The sequence below is a fragment of the Narcine bancroftii genome, chromosome 1 (assembly GCF_036971445.1).
Source record: "Narcine bancroftii isolate sNarBan1 chromosome 1, sNarBan1.hap1, whole genome shotgun sequence".
Taxonomy (NCBI): Eukaryota; Metazoa; Chordata; class Chondrichthyes; order Torpediniformes; family Narcinidae; genus Narcine; species Narcine bancroftii.
Genome location: NC_091469.1, coordinates 120,311,022 through 120,328,355, shown reverse-complemented (window position 1 = coordinate 120,328,355; position 17,334 = coordinate 120,311,022). Strand labels below are relative to the sequence as shown.

Genomic DNA, 17,334 nt, shown 5'->3' with positions numbered 1-17,334 from the left:
AGAAGTCTATGAGACCTTGATGTCATTACAGAATAATAAAACACCAGGTGAAAATGGTTTTCCACCAGAATGTTATAAAGATTTTAAGGAGTTATTAGTACCTATATTAATGGGATATTGGACCAAATGAAAGGGGTGCATGACCTACCAGAATCTTTTAAAACAGCATTAATAACAGTAATTTTGAATAAAAGGAAAGATTATTTACAATCTTCTTCATACAGACCTATATCATGATTGAATACAGATTATAAAATTGTATCAAAATTATTGGCTAATCGTTTATTTAAACGTTTACTTAAATTAATAAATATGGATCAAACTGGATTTATTAAAAATAGAAGAGTGGCAGATAATATAGTTACATTTTTAAGTTTGATAAATGTAGCACAAAATAGAAAGATACCAATTTTAGCAGTTGTGTTAGGTGCAGAGAAAGCATTTGATAGATTGGAATGGGATTTTTTGTTTAAAACACTTAATGCTTTTGGGATTCCAAATACTTTTGTAAATTGGATAAAAGCATTATATGATCAGCCAAAAGCAAAAGTGGTTACGAATAGACAAATAAATATAAAAAAAAATTTTGTTAGAAAGGTCCTCTTGATAAGGTTGTCCATTGTCACCTTTTTATTTACATTAGCAATAGAGCCATTAGCAGAAATAATTAGAATTGATAAAGAAATTTGGGATATGAGGTAAGTAATAAAGAGCATAAAAATTAGTTTTTTGCCACTATTAAAAAAGATAGAAGATTGAAACATTTACCAATAATGATAATAGGATGGGTGAATTGTATTAAGGTGAATATTTTTCCAAGATTACAATATTTATTTCAATCATTACCCATTCATGTACCAGAAATATTTTTTCAAAGTTTGAATAAAACTATACAAGAATTTGTTTGGAAATGTAAAATTTCAAGAATTGGTCTTGAAAAATAAACATAGAAATTTGATCAGGAAGGACTAAGATTACCGAATTTTAAAAATTATTCTAAAGCAGCTCAATTAAGATTTTTGCCTTCCTATTACCAAGTGGGTGAGAAAACAGCTTGGGGTCAGATTGAAATGAATAAAATTGGAGAAACTATCCCAGAACAAATTTTGTATAAATGGAATAATGAATTGTTTATATGAAAAATGGAAGTATCAATTTTAAAACATAAATTGAAAGTATGGAATGGGATTCATATGGAGAGAAGGATTAAAAATTAAAACAAAATCAATTTATTCCTTTCACTTTAAATAATTCTTTATTTGATAATTGGTATAGTAAAGGTATACAGAGGATAAAAGATTGTTTTTTGAGATTAGCTTTTGAACAATTAAAAGATAAATATAATATACAAATCAATGCAATTTTTGTATATTACCAATTAAAATCATATTTAAAAAAGAAATTAGGAACATATTTGAGTCTCCAAACAAAGTCAATTTGAAAATATAATAACATACATTTATTATTATTAAGTAATTTATTACTAATATGTATATAAATTACAAGAAATTAAAAGGAAATAAGATTTATATAAATCAAAATTATGATGGAGGAAAGATTTAAATATACAAATTCAGGAGGAAATATGGTCAAAACTGTATCAAGAAAGTGTTAAAAATACAGTTAATGCTAGATATCAAATGGTTCAACATAATTTTCTTCATCAATTATATTCCACATAAATTGAATGGACTTCATTCTAATTATCCGGATAACTGTTTCGATGTACAAGGAAATAAGGACTTGTTTTGCTTTCGGTATGGTCTTGTGAGAAAGTAGAACAATTTGAATGTATTGTTAGGACAAATTATGAAGATAAAGATACAAAAAGATCCAAGAATATTTTTACTTGGGAATATATATGAAAAAGATATAAAACTGAAATTGGATAAATATCAAGGAAAATTTTTAAATATTGCAGTAGTAACTACAAATAAATGTATAGCGGTAGCATGGAAAACTGAGAATGAGGTGCAATATTGAAATGCAGAATTATATACCTTCAGAAAAAAATTACATATAGTTTAAGGGATTTAATTGAAAACTTTTATAAAATTTTGGAACCATATATTGATTTTATGAATAAAATTCCATCCACATCTTCCATCTTACCCACCCCTCTTAATTAGAAATTATAAAAAAGTCAATAAATATTATATATCTTAATAATATATATGTAGCAGTAGATGTGCTTTTTTTTCTTTTGGGGGGGAGGAGAGTTGGGCGAGAAATCTTTTTTAATTGTATAATTTTGTGTTATAACTTCTGTATTATTGAATTTATATTTTGCACTGATGTAAATGATAAATAAAATTTAAAAAAAACAATCCTCAATATCTTATATTGGATATTTGATGATCAATTGATGTTTGAAATTCAAGAAAGATTGTTTGATCTTCAAAGTGATATATTTGCACGCTATAAGTTCAATCAATTTAAAAATGTTTTTTGGGTTAAGAGTGATCTGCCAAAAAGATTTCAAAAATTATGGGAAGAGGCCGAAAAAAATTTTAATTGCCTTTCCCTCAATATTCTTAGTTGAATGTGGATTCAGCAAGGTAGTGCCCTCGACAAAATCCAGGAACAGATTTGATATCACGACTATCCCATTTGTGACATCAAAAACCTTTCACAGGGACATCAAGCTCAAGGATCTTACTTACATTTTCATTTTATAAGAATTAATTTTTAAAGTTATTTTATTAAGTTTTCATATCCTTGAGTTTATTCTTAAGATTCCCTGATGACTTTTGAGTACAAACCTCTAAGAATCTTTAATTTTTTTGTAATCTGTATGTTCATGTTTTCTTCTTTCCTACATGTTCAATAAGAATTATTTCCTATTTGTCCCTATGGTCTGAAATCAGGGGCCACAGTTGTTACACTCAGGGTAAAAGCCTTGTTTTCTTTTCATCTAACATAACAAATATTTTTAATGTTTTTTTATATAGATGGTAGGAGAGAAGTATGGAAGAAAGTAATTAAACTTGACTGCTTCACAGGGAAGAGGGCCCATACACCTTGAGCAGAGTCCTAAGGGGGCTATAGCCAAAAAAACCCAATCCATTTGTTATTGCTGAATGCTCCACCTCCAAACCAATTAAAATGGTTGGACTGAAGGTGAAAGAAAAAAAGGATAAGTTAGGCAAACTGCTAAGGAATCTGGACTTACTTTTGGCATTATTGACTTCAGAATATGAATTGTATTCTTGGCCAGAATAGTAAACTTGAATTGTCAGTAACAAGGTGTTATCTTTTCCACACATTAATAAAAAATACACTTGTTTGTTTCTACATTATTAATGATTCAGATGTTTATCATGGTATGACCATGGCAACTATCCTTGTTGTTTCCTGGAAGGCAACTTGATAGATTTCTTTTTTTTAATTTTTTTACTTTGAAGATGTAAAAGTTCCAGAAAATTTAAAGTGCATTTATTTGACGTGGATGTGATGGGTGCTGATTTCTATGCAGGTAGCAGATTTGGATGATGAATTTGCAGAATTGGTTTTGGAAACATTAAGTGAGAACATGGATGCTGTTTCAGCTGAAAATGTGAGTTTCTTAATCCTATTTGTAGATTATGCCAGTATTGGCCGTCACTTAGAGAACAAATGAAAGGCAAGGCTTCAGTCTAGATATTGTAAGGCTGTGCATTTGGGAAAGGTAGGCTGGTTTTACTCCATCAACAAAGTCCTGTCAAAATGGAACTTTACCATGCCTCCTTCACAAAGGGAAAAGGAAAAATATTTACATGGTGCCTTTCACATCCTAAGGATGCTTCAATGCAACACATGATCAGTGAATTAGTGTTGCACCTTTTCATTTTCTCTCACATGTGGACATCCCTGGCAAAGCTAGAACTTTGTCTATTCTGCATTGGCCTGAGTGATCAAACCCTGGCCTTTGATTTAACCTTGTAAATGAAAGATCCTCATCCAACAATGCCATTCTGCAGCGAAGGAAACACATGCCATCTGAGTATTAGTAACTCAAGGCCACACATTAAGTCAGGTCAATAAGATCTGGTTGAGATCAATAAACATCAATATTCTGAGTGAATTCCCCTGGAAGATGCAGATTGATCAGTTACATTTAGAAAATTGAATCAAAGTAAATTTGGTTGTTCTGTATTTTAATGAATCAGAAAACTAAAAGATTAATTTATTAGTAAAAATACATAGTGTTATTGGGTCAAACAGGGTACAGAACAAAGGTAAAGATACATAACTAACATTGAGCCCTTCATCAAGGTATGAATAAATATAGACAGACGCCCAACCAAAATGGTTGGGGGGTGGGGAGGAGCACAGTCTCAAAGGGAGGAGGTAATAGGTAGATTGTGTTTTTTATTTCAACCATGGTGTCTGGAGACTTTTGTGTTTTACTCCAGATTAATGTTAATTATTTGTCTATTTATCTTGAATTTGCAATATTCTAATGGATAAACTAAAAGTAAGAAACCAGAATGTGAGGGTGAGAACTGACCTTGTATATTTTAAATTTAGTTAAATGCAGCGATCCGCCGAGTCACGCTAGCACAAAGGGCAGTACCGGTTTTGTGTGGGAGTGCACTGAAAAATAAAGGCGTGCAGCTGTTAATGGATGCCATCACAATGTACCTGCCCGCCCCAAATGAATGCCAGCGTGACTTTATGTGAGTATTTTGGTTTTTAAGAATGCAGCAGCATAACTTCACACTAGTACTATTAAACTAAAATGAAAATCATGCTCGAGGAGGAATGCAAATGCTGTGTCTTAATGCTTGGTGTGAGGGTCCTTCTTCAAGGGCCTCGAATATGTGTGGATTTAACAGAAGAGAGGGAAGATCTGGAAGAGAAAAAGGGTTAAGGCTTCGTGTCAAAGACCCTTCACCAGAACTATGGAATGTTTCCTGCATTTTTGTTAGTTTTGCATAAGATTTCTGGCATCTACCATTTGTTTTGGTCTTCTGTAAATCATAGAACTTAGTTTGTAAAAAATGATTGTTTGAACTAATTGTGTTTTTTATTCAATAACGAGTTGCCTGCAGGTTCTGATAAATTGTTATGTTAGCCCTATATAACTGCAGTGAGACCTCCATTCAATATATCAGTGGTTCTCAACCTTTTATTCCCACTCACATACTACTTTAAGCACACATGTCAAACTCAGGCCCGCGGGCCAAATTTGGCCCGTGATATAATTATATTTGGCCCGCAAGATCATATCAAATATGTATTAGAGCTGGCCCGCTGGCTGCCGCGCCAATATAGCGCATGCACAGCTAATACTACAAATCCCAGAATGCTTTGCAAATGCATTGGCGCCAGCCCCTCAGCCCGCTAATCGACCCCACCTCCTCTCTTTACTCTCATTAGCATCTGCGACCTGTCACCCAACTCACATGTAATAAACCCCTTACGAAAAATGGCCAAACGAAAGACAGAAAACAGGACCTTTCAAGAGAGATGGGAGGCAAACTATATGTTCATCATTTTAAAAGACAAACCTGTTTGTCATTGATGCAAGTTGTTATTTTTTTGACTTATTGGCTTGTGGAAAAAAAAAATTTAAAAGGAGCTTAAAGGCTATGGAGAAATATTATTGAATATTTTATTTGTCATTTGTTAATGCTTCTTCTGGAAAGAGTTTAACCAAAACTATTATTAAACATTTATTTTAATAAGAAAAAGTTTAACATTACATCTGTTGAAAGAAGAGAAAACATGCAGATGTTGTTGAAAATTTTCAATAAATATTTAGTTTGGCCCACGACTTAGTCCAAGTTTTTAATTTTGGCCCTCTGAATTTGAATTTGACACCTCTGACCTTAAGTAATCCTTTACTAACCACAGAGCACCTATGCCATAGTTGCTCTGTAGTTAGTAGGGGATTGCTTAAAGTGGTATATGAGTGTTTTTTTTTAAAAAAGGTTGAAAACCACACTGTTTATATTCAAAACCTCACTTTAAAGGTCAACATGCCATTAGCATTCTTCACCATCTGCTGTACCTGGATTTCAACCTTCAATTACACCCAGGTCTCGTTGCATCTTCCCTTTCTTCTAACCTCCTAATTTGCAATCATTCATATAAGGTGCTTTCCCAAAGAACATTTTTTCTACATTACACTGTATTTCCCTACACTTTTCCATACTACTAATCTGTTTAAGCCCCCCTACAGCCATGAGGAATTTTCTTCACAACTCAACTGCCACCCAGCTAAATGTCTCCTACAAATGTAGAGATATTAAATACAATATGATCTAGGGAAAGAATTGTAAGAAGCTAGAATTCCAACAATGAACCTTATGATACCCCACTAGTTACTTTCTGCCAATCCAAAAAGGACCCATTATCAGTCTGCTTCCTCCCTGCCATCCAGTTTTCTATCCAAGTCAATATATTAACTCCTCTACCAGTGGTTCTCAACATTTTTTCCACTCATGTATCCAATTTAAATAATCCCTTACTAACCACTGAGTACCTTAGGTGCTCCATGGTTAGTAAGGGATTACTTAAGGTGGTATGTGTGTGGAGGGAAAAAAGGTTGAGAACCATTTTCCAATACCACATACTTTAATTTTGCATGTCAATCTGTTGAGCAAGACCTTGTAAAAGCCTTTTGAAAGTCCAAATACACCTCATCAACTGGTTCAAATGTTCAGTCTATTGGTTAGTTTTAAGATTCTTTTATTTGTCATAGTATAGAACATGTAATAGTACACAAAATTGCCTTCTGTCTGCCAGAGAAAGAGTCACCATAAATGTCACCCAGTTTCCCTGACAGTGCAAGAGAACGAGAAGCAAGTGAGAGTCACTGGGTGTCTGTGGATTCACCTCCGGCGCTACCACAACCTCTGCAAGCACACAGTCTCCTGTTTGATCCATTGACAACCCAAGCTCCAGATCCAAATCTTCGACGCAATCAGGAAGCCTTCAACACCAAGACCCTGGGGATGGGGGTGGGGGGGAGTGGGGAAGACTTCTTGCCTTCAGCACTCTTTCGAATCCTGGCTCATATATGTGGTCCCCATGAAGCAGTCTCCAGCAGTCCGCAGCCTGAGCGGGTCCCCAAACCCCAAGTCGCCCGTAGCTTGTACGCAACCTTCAGCTGCTGAGCTGGTCCGCTGCCATGGTCACCGTTCTGTAGGGTCGTTTCCTCTGCTTCTCCTCAATGGGGTGGAGAGGTGTTCTCCCTGTTTTATGTAGTACCATGCACTGGTCCTCTACTCCCCAGAGTCTGCAACCCCTCATGGCTGCTGCCGAGCACAGGCACTACCAACTTGGGCACAGACCCACGGTTGCAAGATATTAGTTCAAAAACACCGTCAGCTCCTAATGCCTGTACTGGCTTTAGGACTGGGTGATTGACCGCTTTGGAACTGTGCTGTGTCTCCACTCTCTGCTCTCCCAGGTCCACACCAGTGGCAGCGCTCCCTTTCTATTGTTACATTCTCAAAAAAATTCTAGATTTGTCAAACTCAAGTTCCCTTTCTTAAATCTACACTGACCTGGAGTAATCCTGTCATTCTTCTCCATATGCATAGCAATTACAGCTTTAAATTATGTCTCCAGGATTTACCCCACCACTAAAGTCAGGCTAACTGGTCAAAAATTCCCTTGTTTCTCTCCCTCTTTTCTTGAAAAATGGTATCATATTACCAACCCTCAAATCCAAGAAAACGGATCTAGAATATGTTGGTAAGTAGTTGCATTTTATTCGGTATTCTTTTGTGAAGAGGACTGGAATGCTTTTACTATGTTAAAGGTGCTATATGATTGGAAATTATTGTTCCTTGTTAACATCTCTGGTTAATGTTAAGTTTTGCCAGTGGACTTAATCCACAAGCAGAATGTGACAGTTAAATGCTTTGTTAGGAGGAAAATAAGATATGATTATCAAATCTTGCAGTTGATTGCATCATATTACAATATCATGTTCTTGTGTTTGTGAAAAACAATTTAGATAACAAGCTGCATGCTGGTTTTGATGAATTGGTGCTGACGAACTGGCCATTGAGCAGAAAGGTCAATTTTCCTCCTGCAAATTTTGTCTGCTGCAGGAAATGTCACATTGCAACTGCATAATTTTGCTTTGTCCGGTGTCATTTTGACTTGTTTTATGAATTAATTTCTCAAGTATATTTTAATGCAATGAAAGCAACTGTAAATTGTTTTAAAGATTTTCTTGTGTTGATATCTATTCCATTTTAATTTCAGTCATTATTATGGGAGTGACCTGTGCGCTCTTGCCTTTAAAGTTATTCATGATAAACAGCGTGGGCCTTTGGTATTTCTCCGTATCTACTCTGGGACTTTGAAACCTCAGTCAGCTGTATATAACGTCAATAAAAATAGCACGTGCGTATATATTTAATGACCTTCTACCCAGCAATACAGATAAATGAGCATACTAAACCAGAAGAAATGTCTAAAACTGAAGATTTTGTAACACATTCATTTTTAGATTGACTTTTGAACCTCGAACCTATGCTAGTTTTGAGATTGTTTACCTAAATTTCCAAAACGTCTGGCTTGGTCATTTTCTTAACTCATCAGCTGCTGAAGAGTTCATCTGTGCATTTATTTGCACACTTAACCACAGAAAAATATCTTGCGTAGCCTTTTTATATTCGTGTAAGTTTGTAATTTGAAACTCTGCATCCATATCGAGTTCATCTGTGCATTTATTATTTGCACACTTAACCACAGAAAAATATCTTGCGTAGCCTTTTTATACTTGTGTAAGTTTGTAATTTGAAACTCTGCATCCATATTGTTTTTCTCATTAACCCCTGTTTTCTCAATACTTCTATGTTTGCTGACGCTTACCTTTTCTCAGTTAAAGCAATGTATTGTTTTTTAAATTTTCGAAGTTTAAGAGGCTTTTTTTCTTTCTCTCTTTCTCTTCCTCCTCCCACTCTTTTTCAAATGCAACAACCCCGCAGGATACAGTGTATGCAACCTTCCAGTTATGGGCGCTTGTATTCCTATATTTAATCACTTTGTCATCAGGGCCATGTCTTCAGCTGCTGAGGCCCCGCTGAATGTAGAGCCTTCTCACAAGACCTATTTACCTCTTTTACCTGTTTTTGAGACTTCTTGAAACCTGCTAATTAATGACTTCACTCAAATTCTTTTACTTGAACATGCTTCTCTGAACCGATTGCCAAGGTATATCGAAAAAAACACACAAATGCTGGAGAAACTCAGCAGATCAAACAGTGCCTTTATATAGCAACGGTAAAGATACATCTTTGGGGGGCATCCGAGGCGCTTTAGTATTTGCCAAAGCCCTTTTCTACTCACGGTGTCGAAGGCTTTGGTGAGGTCAACAAAGGTGATGTAGAGTCCTTTGTTTTGTTCTCTGCACTTTTCTTGGAGCTGTCCGAGGGCAAAGACCATGTCAGTAGTTCCTCTGTTTGCGCGAAAGCCGCTCTGTGATTCTGGGAGAACATTTTCGGCGACACTAGGTATTATTCTATTTAGGACAATCCTAGCGAAGATTTTGCTTGCAATGGAGAGCAGCGTGATTCCCCTGTAGTTTGAGCAGTCTGATTTCTCGTCTTTGTTTTTGTACAGGGTGATGATGATGGCATCACGAAGGTCCTGAGGCAGCTTTCCTTGGTCCCAGCAGAGCTTGAAAAGCTCATGCAGTTTGGCATGCAGAGTTTTGCTGCCAGCCTTCCAGACCTCTGGGGGGGATTCCATCCATACCTGCTGCTTTGCCACTTTTCAGTTGTTCAATTGCCTTATATGTCTCAACATGGTTATCCAACTGTACGACATGGTTATCCAACTGCACGAAAACCAACAAGGTCGGGTCAGATACAGCAATGAGCTCTCTGAACCCTTCTCCATTAACAATGGTGTGAAGCAAGGCTGTGTTCTCGCACCAACCCTCTTTTCAATCTTCTTCAGCATGATGCTGAAACAAGCCACGAAAGACCTCAACCATGAAGACGCTGTTTACATCCGGTACCGCATGGATGGCAGTCTCTTCAATCTGAGGCGCCTGCAACCTCACACCAAGACACAAGAGCAACGTCCGTGAACTACTCTTTGCAGACGATGCTGCTTTAGTTGCCCATTCAGAGCCAGCTCTTCAGCGCTTGACGTCCTGTTTTGCGGAAACTGCCAAAATGTTTGGCCTGGAAGTCAGCCTGAAGAAAACTGAGGTCCTCCATCAGCCAGCTCCCCACCATGACTACCAGCCCCCCCACATCTCCATCGGCTACACAAAATTCAAAACGGTCAACCAGTTTACCTATCTCGGCTGCACCATTTCATCAGATGCAAGGATCGACAACGAGATAGACAACAGACTCGCCAAGGCAAATAGCACTTTTGGAAGACTACACAAAAGAGTCTGGAAAAACAACCAACTGAAAAACCTCACAAAGATTAGCATATACAGAGCCGTTGTCATACCCACATTCCTGTTCGGCTCTGAATCATGGGTCCTTTACCGGCATCACCTACGGCTCCTAGAACGCTTCCACCAGCGTTGTTTCTGCTCCATCCTCAACATTCATTGGAGCGACTTCATCACCAACATTGAAGTACGCCAGATGGCAGAGGCCGACAGCATCGAATCCACGCTGCTGAAGATCCAACTGCGCTGGGTAGGTCACGTCTCCAGAATGGAGGATCATCGCCTTCCCAAGATCGTGTTATATGGCGAGCTCTCCACTGGCCACCGAGACAGAGGTGCACCAAAGAAAAGGTACAAGGACTGCCTAAAGAAAGCTCTTGGTGCCTGCCACATTGACCACCGCCAGTGGGCTGATATCGCCTCAAACCGTGCATCTTGGCGCCTCACAGTTCGACGGGCAGCAACCTCCTTTGAAGAAGACCGCAGAGCTCACCTCACTGTCAAAAGACAAAGGAGGAAAAACCCAACCCCAACCAACCAATTTTCCCTTGCAACTGCTGCAACCGTGTCTGCCTGTCCTGCATCGGACTTGTGAGCCACAAACGAGCCTGCAGCTGACGTGGACTTTACCCCTCCATAAATCTTCGTCCGCGAAGCCAAGCCAAAGAAAAGAAAAAGAAAGATACATCACCAATGTTTCAGGCTTGAGCCCTTCATCAAGACTTTACCATGGTGTATCTGTTAGTACCTTCATATGAATGAAAGTTATTAATATTACATGGAAAGTTCCCCTACTATTGCCCCCAGCGATGCATATAAAAAGATTTTGCTTATGTTGCTCCGAGTTGTTTTGCTAAACATCTTCATTTTTTATTCTCTGGTTCTTGAGCCTTCTGAAAAATAATTATGTTAAATTATATTTGTTAAACTGTCCATCAATTGTAGAATAGTACTTAATTGCATGCAATAATTAGCAGACTTCACCAGTGGGTTTAAAAATCACAGGCGTGGTTTCTGAAAGCTAATATTTTCCATTGTTTTTTGATTTTTTTTTCTCTTTTCTGCTTAGAGAACGAATGAGCCGTCTCTTACTGCCTTTTGCGGATCAGCAAATTGAGATCTCTGCACTACAAGCTGGAAACATTGCGCTAACTGTGGGTCTCAAACAGGTGTGTATTCCATTTTCTCGAATACAAATGAAAAACGCTGCTAAAATTTGAAATGAAGAGGTAATGCTGGAAATTCTCAGCAGACACAATAGGAAAAGAGAGAGGAGCACATTGAGTAACAAATTGGAATGGGAAAAGATTAATTGATCCAGCGAAGTTGGTCATTAATTTAGGTATGCTAATGAACACCTTCTTCAGTTCTCTTCCGCCTTTATCTTCTGCATTTTTACAGTTTTCCCAAGTCTGATGAACATTAATTGTTTTTTATTGACTGTTTTGTTTCACAATGTTTAACATTATTTAGCTTTATGAAACAGTTGCTTTTGTTCACTCAACATGATTTGAGCCTATGTATTGATTATTGAAAGGAGATAAATCTGTTGTTACCACTGAAAATAAAATCTTGTGGATTTTCAATTGCAATTGGATAGCTTTCAGAATAATATTGAAGGTTCAAGAGCTTGCAGATACTAGAATGTGGAGTAAAAGCAAACTTCAGGAAGAACTCAACAGATTGATCAACAAATGTGGAAGGATAACAATGGAGATCATTTCATGTTGAGACCCTGCATTATTAGTGTACTTCTTGTTTTCATTCCAGTTTGAACTTGATGTGAATATCACCTCGGGTAGCAATGAGGGATTGATGAGATTAGTTCAGTACCATGTTCTTCCAAAACTCTATGAACACATTTTCAGATTTATTGTCAGAGTACATTTGGTCCCATTGGACACAGAATAGAAACTGTAAGTGAAGGGGTGGGACTCAGTGCTATAAACATCTGCAATTTTTAAAACCTATCAAAACAACATGGGTTAAGGGTGAAAGGGAAAAAGTTTAGGGGAACATGAGGGGGAATTTCTTCTTACAGAGAGTGGTGGGAGTGTGGAACAAGCTGCCAGCTGAAGTGGTGAATGTGGGCTCAATTTAACATTTAAGAAGTATTTGGACAGGTACGTAGATGGAGAGGCATGGATGATGTTCAGGAGCTGCTCAGTGGGACTAGGCAAAAAAATGGATCGGCACAGACTAGAAGGGCCAAAGGGGCATGTTTCTGTTCTGTAATGTTCTATGATTCTACTGAGATCACATGCAATGCTGAGATCCTTTTCCCTGCGGGCAAGGCGGAATTACCACTTAATGGTAATGCAAAAAAAACTACACAACGTACACATGTAAACAAAAATCTGTAAACTGATAATGAATGTAAACAAACAGCAATAATGAGAGAATAAATAAAATCAATAAAGTGTACAAGTAAGAGTCCTTAAATGAGTCCCTGATTGAATTTGTTGTTGAGGATTCTGATGGTGAAAGGGTACCAGCTGTTCCTGAACCTGGTGGAGCGAGAATTGTCACATCTATACCTCTTTCCCGATGGCGGCGTTCTCAATAGTGGGGAGAGTTTTGCCTGTGAAGTCCTGGGCTATGTCCATCACCTTTTGGAGGGCTTTACGCTCAGGGATAATGGTGTCTCCATACCAGACAGTGAGGCAGCCTGTCAACATACTTTCCACTACACATCTGTAGAAATTTGCCAGGTGTCATTCCAAACCTCTGAGGAAGTAGAGGCACTATGTGCTTTCTTCACCATCCCATTAGTGTGTTGGGTCTGGGAAAGATCCTCCGAGATAGTAATTGCCAAGAACTTAAATTTGCTCACCCTTTCCTCCTCTGATCCCCCAATGATCATTGGATAGTTTATCTCTGGTTTTCCCTTCCTGAAGTCAACAATCAGCTCCTTAGGTTTGGTGACATTGATTGTAAGGTTGTTGTTGGTGCACCATTCAGCCAAGTTTTCAATCTCCATCCTCTATGCTGACTCATCATCTTTCTTTATACAACCCACTACTGTGGTATTGCGGCAAATTTATAGATGGTATTGTAATACTGAATCACACAGTCATAGGTGAAAAGTGAGTAGAGCCGAGAGATAAGAACACAGCCCTCTGGTCCTCCAGTACGGATGGAGATTGTGGAGGAGATGTTCTTACCAATCCTTTCTAATTGTAGTCTGGAGGTGAGGAAATCCATGATCTAATTACACAGTGGGTTGTTGAAAGTCCCAGGTCTTGGAGTTGCTGATCAATTTTGGGATTATGGTGTTAGAAGCTGAACTATATCGATAAAGAGCATTTTGATGCATCTTTGCTGTCCATGTGTTCCAGGGCTTTGTGTAGAACCAGTGAAATGGCATCTGCCATAGACTTGTTGGTATGTTAGGGAACTGGTACGTATTCAAGTTGCCACTCAGACAGGAGCTGATATGCTTCAAAGCCACCCTTCAAAACAATTCCATCACTATTGATAAAAGTACTACTGGTCGATAGTCATTAAGGCAGGTTACTGCACTCTTCAAGGGCATCGGTTGATTTATGCCTGTTTGAAACAGGTGGGAATCACGCCTTGCCGGAGTGAGATGTTGAAGAAGTCTGTTAAGTTGGTCAGCACAGATTCTTAATACTCGGCCAGGTATTCTGGACTGAATGCTTTCCTTGGATTCACTCTCCTCATCCTCTGATATGGACAGGATAGGATCACCTGGGGACGTGGGGGTGTGGAGGGATGGTTCTTTGCTGTTACTGTGGTCAAATCAGGAGTAGAAGGCATTTTAGAAGAGAAATGAAGATTTGATGACACTTCTCATTGCAGAGGAATGATTTGTGGCAAAAGAAAGATTAAGTATGAATTGAAATATATTTTTCTGAGCTTTATCCTCGGGATTTCTTGTCAGACTTGATCTCCAAATGGCATACCATTTAAATGTGTATACATTTGACCCAAGTAACTAGTAATGTTAGAATAGCCCTTTATTGATTTACTGGAGTTTAAAAACAATCTTTAACCTTTCCCTTAGATTAGAAGTTTTCCCCCTGACTTTTACTGAGACAATGGAAAAAAATTAATATTGAGAAGGTGGGAAGGTGGTAGCAACAGCTCAGTTTGTGAGTATGAACTGAGTCTCTATTGCCCATCACAAGCAGGGACCATACTAAACAGCATATGAAGTATCTACATTACTTTTATTTTTGCAGACAGCAACTGGTGACACTCTAGTTTCATCAAAGTCGATGGCAGCATCTGCAGCCCATCGAGCACGAGTGGGCTCTGGGAAGAGGCACATTGAGCAAGTGGGACCAGTGCTGGCTACGGTTGAAATTCCAGAACCCGTCTTCTTTTGTACAATTGAGCCACCGTCAATGGCAAAGCAAGCAGGTGTTGTACAAAGTTCTTTTACTGTATAACTCTGTTTTATTGTCAAGTAAGGAGACTCTATTTGTAGTACTTAGTTTTCTTGTTATATTTCGAATTGATATTTGTTAACTTGTATTTGCAATAGATCTGGACCGTGCTCTTGCCTGCCTCCAGCGGGAAGATCCCAGTTTAAAGGTGAAGATTGATTCAAATTCTGGTCAGGTAAATTTTAAATCTGCTCATCAATCATAAGTTTATATTTGTATATATATTTACATTTGTATGTATCTATGTGATTACCATGTGCTGTGTATCGTGTGTGCCACGTTGTCTGGAGAAAAACTCAAACTTGTTTATTTTTTAAAGATGTGCTTATCTTTAAGTTCTGTACTTCTGTTATATAACAAGCTGGTTTCCTCGTGTGAATGGTTAATTCTCCAGAGGTGTTGAATTTGACCTACTCCCATAAAAGAAAATTTACATGAATATGGTCTTGTAAAATGAACATGAAAATGTGTGGTATTGAATGTTCACTTTACATCAGTTATTTGAACTGACAACTTGGAGGGTGCAAACTATGTCCCTATTTGTCTGAACTTCTCATTCTCTTTCGAAAGAGACTTGTCCTTTTGAGAATCTTGAAATGAATGTATATGGCAAGTTGGAAATCCATGCATTGTCTCCTTTTCCCTACCATTTTGACTTTATGTTGTACTACTTAGTTGAAAAGGCTGATTTTTTTTTTCCAAATGGAGTTAACAGTTTCATGTAAAGTTAAGAATGTTGCCAAAACTGATAAGTATTAGAATAGTGATAACCAATCCTTCTACTTATACAGATAACTTAATTCATTGCAAGAGAACAAATATAAGCTATTTAAAGATGTGAATTTGTATGAGCTTCATTTAATATTATGATGGATTTGTTCTGAAACTCTGTTTGTCCATCTGAAATATAAAACTGTTATCTGTCATGCTGATAGACAATTTTATGTGGAATGGGAGAACTGCACATTGAGATAATCCATGATCGAATCAAGAGAGAATATGGAATTGAGACATATCTTGGACCCCTCCAGGTGGCCTATAGAGAAACTATAATAGAGTCTTCCAACTCGAGTGGTAAGATCTTATTGCACTATAATATTTAAGCAATTTAATATCACTGGTTACTTATTCTAAATTATATCTATTAATAAAAGTTTAGTTGTTCAAACAGACAGAAAATCTGTTTGTTTCATGTGGCCCTGTTTGTTTTTGGTATTTTATACAGGAAGTGAATGGAGATATAACTGATGTGTGATATATCACACATCAGAAATAACTGTGGTATTATTGCTTGTGGCGACCAGTAAAACACCCAACGGCCAATTGTTTGTTTCAAACATTCAAAATGTGGCAGAAAGAGGTAATTCAATTCTCCAGAAGTTTTCAGTTGAATGGTCTGTATTTATTTTAGTTCCCCAGTTATTCTGCAGGCAAACTCCAGCAGAAATTAAGAACCCAGCACATTTTTTACACAGAAGGTATGGAACGTGTTGCCAGAGGAGGGGGTTGATGCAGGTACTATGCTGACGTTTAAGAAAAATTTTGACAGATTGATGGATAGGTTGTATTAAGAGGGATATGGGCCCAACACAAGCTGGTGGGGCTAATGTGGGTGGGACATTTTGGTCCTGTTTCCACACTGTATGACTATATCCATCTTTGTCAGAATTTCATAATTTATTGTCATGAACATGTCACGAAATTTGTTGTTTTGTGGCAACATTATAGGTGAAAATATTGCTATTAATTACATTTTTAATAATTAAAAAAGAGAAAGTGAGGTAGTGTCTGTGGTTCATTGTCCATTGAGACATCTGATGGCAGAAGGGAGGAAGCTGTTTTTGTACTGTTAAGAGCCCAGAGGACCCCAAAACCCAGCAGCAATGGATATGCACCACAATACAGGGTTATTTAAACAAAAGTAGTTTTTAATTATCTTTAAACATGAAAACAGAATCAAACTAACTTATCTCTATTAACTTAACTAACTCAAATTAACCCCCTTCTAATTCTAAGCACACATGTATTATGTGTGTGAAAATTTAAGAAAAGTTCTTTGGTTCACAGTTTAATCTCATTTCTCATTCTTCCAAGTTCAATGGTTGCGGGTAATTCTTATACTGTGCACATAATTTAACATGTATAAAGTTCACCAGGCTTTGGTGCTTGAAAGGTAAATGTTTACCGCTCAGGGAAGTTTGTTGTTCCAGGATTTCTACAACACCATTAATCACCTCAACGTCTCACTGATGAAACTTTCCCCATCAGGGTTCTCCAGATGATAACCACTTTGTTTCAGGCTACCAGAGTTCCTTTCTGTTCTACTTATTCCAAGAGAAACATCAGACAGATATCACTTCCAGCCATCTGCCGCTTTCTGTTTCCAACCAGCTTCTCCTGGTTTGTTTCAGTCGTGACTGTCCACTCTCTTTCAGTGTCACACACACTAGCTGAGAGAGCTTGTCTCACCTTTCTCTCTTTCTCTCTCTCTCTCTCTTTTTCTCTCTCTCTCTCTCTCTCTCTCTCTCTCTCTCTCTCACTCACTCCCACTGCCAGAAAGCC

At 37.6% G+C, this 17,334-nt stretch overlaps 1 protein-coding gene across 2 annotated transcripts in view; it reads left to right on the top strand.

The window, feature by feature from the left end:
* The window catches only part of gfm2 (GTP dependent ribosome recycling factor mitochondrial 2), a 71,823-nt gene that overhangs the window by 36,841 nt on the left and 17,648 nt on the right, over positions 1–17,334 (top strand). For both annotated transcript variants that reach the window (XM_069937332.1, XM_069937326.1), the window contains exons 11-17: positions 3,476–3,556; positions 4,510–4,658; positions 8,206–8,346; positions 11,430–11,529; positions 14,566–14,746; positions 14,871–14,947; positions 15,708–15,846. In XM_069937332.1, the coding sequence (XP_069793433.1) occupies positions 3,476–3,556; positions 4,510–4,658; positions 8,206–8,346; positions 11,430–11,529; positions 14,566–14,746; positions 14,871–14,947; positions 15,708–15,846 (868 nt within the window). The remainder of the gene's footprint in view (positions 1–3,475; positions 3,557–4,509; positions 4,659–8,205; positions 8,347–11,429; positions 11,530–14,565; positions 14,747–14,870; positions 14,948–15,707; positions 15,847–17,334) is intronic.